At 56.2% G+C, this 5801-nt stretch overlaps 4 protein-coding genes across 4 annotated transcripts in view; 2 read left to right on the top strand and 2 right to left on the bottom strand.

The window, feature by feature from the left end:
• The window catches only part of GUITHDRAFT_162545 (hypothetical protein), a gene marked incomplete at its 3' end in the record, with an annotated part of 3620 nt that extends 3149 nt beyond the window's left edge, over nt 1-471 (top strand). The window contains exons 18-19 of the mRNA XM_005835077.1: nt 317-397; nt 445-471. Of these exons, the coding sequence (XP_005835134.1) occupies nt 317-397; nt 445-471 (108 nt within the window). The remainder of the gene's footprint in view (nt 1-316; nt 398-444) is intronic.
• A 186-nt stretch (nt 472-657) lies between these two features.
• Nucleotides 658-1043, bottom strand: GUITHDRAFT_106229 (hypothetical protein; the record flags this gene model as incomplete). The annotated part of the gene is made up of 4 exons (XM_005835076.1): nt 658-681; nt 731-802; nt 862-918; nt 969-1043. The coding sequence occupies 4 exons, from the start codon at nt 1041-1043 to the stop codon at nt 658-660; spliced, it is 228 nt and encodes a 75-aa protein (XP_005835133.1).
• Nucleotides 1044-2013: 970 nt separating this feature from the next.
• GUITHDRAFT_106228 (hypothetical protein) lies at nt 2014-3025 on the top strand (the record flags this gene model as incomplete). The annotated part of the gene is made up of 7 exons (XM_005835075.1): nt 2014-2105; nt 2152-2212; nt 2262-2314; nt 2366-2398; nt 2681-2737; nt 2784-2847; nt 3002-3025. 7 exons carry the CDS (start codon nt 2014-2016, stop codon nt 3023-3025), a joined length of 384 nt encoding a protein of 127 aa, XP_005835132.1.
• Nucleotides 3026-3096: 71 nt separating this feature from the next.
• Nucleotides 3097-4554, bottom strand: GUITHDRAFT_106227 (hypothetical protein; the record flags this gene model as incomplete). The annotated part of the gene is made up of 3 exons (XM_005835074.1): nt 3097-3263; nt 3313-3480; nt 3753-4554. The coding sequence occupies 3 exons, from the start codon at nt 4552-4554 to the stop codon at nt 3097-3099; spliced, it is 1137 nt and encodes a 378-aa protein (XP_005835131.1).
• Nucleotides 4555-5801: the final 1247 nt, after the last annotated feature.

The raw sequence follows: 5801 nt of genomic DNA, 5'->3' as shown, positions 1-5801 counted from the left end.
TCCTCCTTCCCTCAGGTTCTCGGCGTCATGGGCTCTCTCTGTGCTTTCACCATCTCCGTTACCTTCCCCTGCTGGTGCTACGTGAAGCTCTTCTGGAACGAGGTCTCTCCCTCCTCCTCCTACCCGCCCCCTCCTCCTCCTGCCCGCCCCCTTCCTCCTCTCCCTCTCTTCCTCCTTCTCTCTATCATCCTTCGCTTCCTCCCCTCCCCTCCCCTCTTATCTCCCATCTCTCCCTTAATTTCTGCCCGTCAGCGCTGCCCTCCTCCTCCTCCTCCTCCTCGCCCTCTCCTCCTCCTCTAACTTCTTCCTTCCTCAGATCTCCTGGTTCGAGAGGATCATCAACGTCGCTGGCACCATGGTGGGTGTCGTTTGCGCAATCATCGGCACCGTCGCATCGGTCAGGCTGTTTTCCCACTTCCTCCCTCCTCCCTAACACTGCGGCAGATGATGCATCCTGGATCGGAAGCATGAGATGGAGGAGGATATTTGAGATCAGATCTAGCTCATGACATGTTGACATGTTGACAAGTTATTATGCAAGAGGCAGGCAACAGAGGAATCAACAGGGTTTGACGTAATCACTAACAAAACACAAATTTGAACAAAGGAATTGTCTGCTTTCCCCTGCCCGTCTACTTTCATTCACATCTTCTCGAGTTAACTTCCCACGACTGTCCATTCCTGCATCAACTCAGCGTCACTTCGGCTTCAGCATGCTCGTCGGCCGAACCTGCGCCGGCTGATGCCACATGCTGTATGTGTTGTTCAATACCTTCGGTCCCCCGCTGGCAGGATCCATGGACTGCGCAATGAAGAGTCAGCATGTCGACCGCCATGTCGACCGCCTTGGGCGACTATCACCTGCTTGTCGCCATGCAGCTTCTCGATGCATGCCTTCACTTCATCTTCCGCGCCATACTGGTAAGGTGAGGCATTACGACAAACTAGACAACCAGCAAGCATCTCACGTCAGCGAAGCACTTGTCGATGATTGCATTGCTGAAGAGGTCTGGTCGAGGCCTCTCAAGGATCTGGAAGATCATTGGAGGAGATTGTGTCTACACGCGCACGTCAGTTCACACCACGGTGTAACAACACCCGACGACGTTTCATCGAAACTTTTCAAGTTCTCCTCCTTCTCTCTTCTCACTCAACTTGTCGCTAGCGAGATCTCGTCACAGCTATCACCATCTCTCTGCTCTTTCCTCCTCTTCTCCTGCCCTCTTCCTCTATCTCGTCTCCTCCCCTCCCCCCCCCGCCTCCAGCTCCTCTCTATCCACCATGGCTCTCCACAATTCTGACTACCCCTGATGTACACCCCTTGTTTTACTACCCCTACCCCTAAAACTTGCAAAAATACGAAACATACCCGTGTTGTTTAGATATGTTTTCATATCAAATGACCCCCAACTTATGAGAGGTACCCCTATAAATTTCTGACTGTAGACCCCAACCCCACTCAGAAAATTAGGGCGTGCGGCTATGCTGAAGGTAAGCAAGAGGGGATCAGAAGGGGAGAGGAGGAGGAGGAGGGGAGAAGGAGGAGGGAGAGGAGCAAAACCGAGGAGGATCCCATGGAGGAAGATCAAGGAGGGAACGAGGAGGAGAGATGAAGGAGAGGAGTCGGGGGAGAGTGTTACACGGCATGTCAACGAGATCGGTCATAGCAGAGGGTTAAAGAGGACGAGGTTGGGATAGACGAGGGGGGTTGGTAGGGGGGAAGGAGGATATCCAGAGGATTTGAGCAGAAGAGGAGGAGAGGAGGACACAGGGAGTCATAGAAGAACCTAGTGGATGAGCTTCAGTGAAGATAGGAGTAACAAGCCAGATAGAACAGAATGATGGTACGGTGCGAGATCAAGGGGCGTTGGTGTTCAGAAAGAGATGCCTGCTCCCTCCCAACTCTGAGGACGATGAGCCGAGTGGGGCTGACTCTTGCTCTTGCCCATGTCGCATGTCGGCCCAACCATACAGAAACTCCTCCCACGAGCAACTTGTGCCCTAAGTCCGCTGATGGCATGGCAGAGGTTGACACAGAGGTTTGCGTTCTGGGCGGAGAGGCTGGTCCCGAGGCCTCAGCAGCGTTTGATGCTGTCGTATGAGACGTGAGCTAGTCCGTCTGGCCCCCATGGCATCTGACTCCTTCCACAGGAGCTCGGCGTGCTCGGAGTCAGCGATCTCATCGCCTTCCCTGCCTGAGAGGCTGAGCGAGGTCACCGTCTCCTGCTCCTGTGCTGGGGCTCCTCTGACAGCTGCAGCAGCTGCTGGATGGGTTGTGGTTTGCGGTTCCTAAGAAGAGGGTGTCAGCAGCGAGGTAAGTGAATTCAGAACCTGTCCGAACCCTCTGACCCTCTCGTTCTCTCAGACGTGACGTGCGGAATGCGCCGAAGGCGTTGAAGTGAGATCAAAAGCTATGATGATGATCATGATGATGATGATGATGATGATGATGATGATCATGATCATGATGATGATGTAGAGGAGGAAGAGGATGAAGAGGATGAGGGGGGCGGGAACGGTTGGGAACATGATCAGGATGATGGAAGGGTTGAAGTTGAGGATGTGATACCGGAGAGGAGGGAGATGCGATGTGACGGCGATCTTGTTGTCGCTTCCGATGATGACGATGATGATGATGATGATGAGGAGGAGGAGGAATGTTCATAACGATGATCATCAGTTGGGATTACTCCATCGTTCCTTGTAAGAAATGCGGGAAGCCTCGGCGTCCTCACAGGTTCTCAGCTCGTGCTGTTGGTCTGACTCGCTGAGCCTCCTGGCAGATACTGCGATCAGTACAACTGCGCTCGGGTCGATGAGGTCGAGAGACCTCAAGTCGAGTCTTCGGTGAGCTAGAGGAAGAGGCAGAGAGGGTGACTGGGGGTGAGGCAGAGGCGGGGAGTGAGACGGGAGGAGGGGAGGGGGGAGGAGAGAGATGGAAGAATAGGAGACGAGAGCTGACGGGAGGAGGAGAGGGGAGGGGCTGAGAGCGGGTGTGCAGGACGTGAAGGAGGGAAGCAGCTGAAGTGGCGGAGGGAGTTCCGCCTTGTGATTCGAGAAGAGCAGATCTACAAGTTTGTTACATACACCGATGCTCTACTTGGCAGCAGCAGCTGTGCTGTTGTTCATCATGTTGAGAAACTGCTCGCTCAGCACAGCGATGTCGTCCCACGACTTGTCGTTGTCTGCCCGGGCCAGCTCCTTGCGCGCGTGCTCCAGCGCCTGCTGTACCTTACTCTTCACCCCTGCCGCCTCCATGGCCTCTGCCGTCCTGGTCAGCGCAGGGAGCAGGTTGAAAAGACGCGGTCTTACCGAGAGCAGAGGGTCGGGCGCGGAGGACGGCGATCAGAGTCTGCAGGCTCTTCTCCTGCAGCTCCCGGTCTCCTCCTCCCAGCAGCGACACGATTTCTCCACATGCGCTCCTCCTCCCCCCGATGGCGCCGCCTCCGTGAACTTGGTGAGGAGGGCAGAGGTAGCAGCCTGCGCGCTTGTGAGCGATGGGGAGGTGGCGGGAGACAGGAGGGACGGGACAGAGAAGGGGGGGGGTTGGGGAGGACGGTGAGGAAAGGGGAGAAAGAAATGGAGCTGAACGGAAGGAAGAAGGGAGGAAGAAAAGAATACAAAGTCGAACGAAGGATAAAGAATGCAGAGGACGAGGAGCAGGCAGGCAGAGGAGGTGAGGCGGCTGGAAGGGGGAGGTGGAGTGGGGGATAGGGGGTTGACCGGAGCGTTCTCTTCCTGCACAAGGTCACCAACGAGAGCGACAGTCTTCCTGGCAGGGGACAGCCAAGCCTGAGGCACCTCGGGGGAGTTGCGGGAGAGGAGGGCGAGGAGGGAGTTGATATAGCCCGCACCTCCTCCTTCCACGAACTGCTCCAAGCAGCTCCTGCACCCCCTCACAAACGTCGAGACAGCATAGAGCGACTTGGCAAGCAGCTTTGGATCCAGCTCCTGTACCTCCTTTGCTGCCCCGGCCTCCTCCATCGGTGCAAGGAGCTTCGCCATTATGTGTCTCCCCGCCAGCAGCTCCTGCAGCACAGGATTGCTCTGTGCCGCCGTCCCCACCACCCACAGCGCCGCCGTCTTCACCTCCCGCTCCCTGTGAGACAGGAGCTCCAGCACTGGTTGCAGGCCCCCGACTTTATCAAGGTCGTTGGCGTTGTCAATGTCGGTGATCTCTCCCTCCAGCTCCTCCAGCACCTCCACTAGCTCCCCAGCCTCGTCCCTCCGCACCGACGACAGGAGCCGCTCTACCACCTTCTGCAGGAACTTGACCTTGGTCCCGAACAGCGCGTCCATCACCTCCCGGTCGATCTTTGTCGGCTGCGCTCTCCCCTCCCTGATAGCTCTCGCTCTCTCCGCCAGCGTCTCCTTGTCTGTATGGTCTACTCCCCACTGCAGCATGCGAGTCATAGGATCTGCCGCCTGCCCTGCGCCCTGCGCCCTCTTGTCCTCTTGCTCCACCGGGACGTCCTCGAGGACGAGCTGGGCGCTGGTGAGGACGAAGAAGAGGAAGACGACTGTCGTCCTGACGAAGAGCTTTGCTCGCGCCATGCTCCGTTGTTGTTGTTGTTGTTGCTGCTGCTGCTGCTCTTAGCTCACTAGAGAGATAGATGCAGTGGCCTGGGGATCAAATAAACATCAAATATTGTCTCCGTCACTTGCAACCTCCCTCCTGCTCCTGCTCCTGCTCCTGCTCCTGCTCCTGCTCCTGCTCCTGCTCCTGCTCCTGCTCCTGCCCCTGCTCCTGCTCCTGCTCCTGCCCCTGCTCCTGCTCCTGCTCCTGCCCCTGCTCCTGCTCCTGCTCCTGCCCCTGCTCCTGCTCCTGCTCCTGCTCCTGCTCCTGCTCCTGCTCCTGCTCCTGCTGCTCCTGCTGCTCCTTCCCGCCCCCCCTTCCCTTCTCCTCTTCCTCATGCTCTTTTTGCTGGCATTTACGGGGGCCACGCACGTTACCAGCGTGAAACACAATAAGCTAATTTGAAAAGAGAATAAGCTCAAGAAGTTTTGTTCTGACATAGAAGGCAGATAGGGATCCGCCGCAAACAGCGAGAAGCGAGTGAAGGAGAAACAAGAACAACAACAAGAAGAATAAGAACAAGATCAAGATCAAGATCAAGAAGATCAACAAAAGATCAACAAGTAGTACAACACCACGTGGATCAGCTAATTTCCCAGCACTTCTGAAGATGATGATTCGGTTGTTCACGTTGGCTACGATCCTTCTAGCCTCTCACAACGCCATGGCCTTCACTCCGTCATGTTCACCAATCTCCTTGCGCTCCTGGCAGAGGAGAAGCTCCATGCCCCTGAAGCTGAGGATGGTTGAGGAACGAGACAGCAGCATAGACAGGAGAACCTTCATTCTTCGAGCAAGCTTGGTCCTCCCTGCCATGTGAACATCCTCCTCCTCGAACTCCTCCTCGCCTTCCTCCTCCTCCTCCTCCTCATCATCATCATCTTTCTAGCTGACCTCAACCTTGTCTTCGCCTTCCCCTCATCGCCCTCCTCTTCCTGCTCTCCCTACCCTTCCTCATTCTTCTCTAGGATTCTTGGATCAGCGACTGTCAATGCCGAAGGCTCAGCCGCTCTTGCGGATCCTTTCACTTCAAAGGAGTACAACGACGTTGATAATGGTAAGAAACTGGAGCAGGAGCAGGAGCAGGAGCAGGAGCAGGAGCAGAAGCAGGAGCAGGAGCAGCAAGCAGGAGAGGAGCAGCAAGCAGGAGGAGGAGGAGGAGGAGGAGGAGGAGGAGGAGGAGGAGGGAGGGAGGGAGGAGGGAGGAGGAGAGGTTTCAGAGTCA

Source organism: Guillardia theta (genome assembly GCF_000315625.1).
Source record: "Guillardia theta CCMP2712 unplaced genomic scaffold GUITHscaffold_23, whole genome shotgun sequence".
NCBI classification, from domain to species: Eukaryota; class Cryptophyceae; order Pyrenomonadales; family Geminigeraceae; genus Guillardia; species Guillardia theta.
This window is presented reverse-complemented; position numbering and strand designations above follow the sequence as displayed.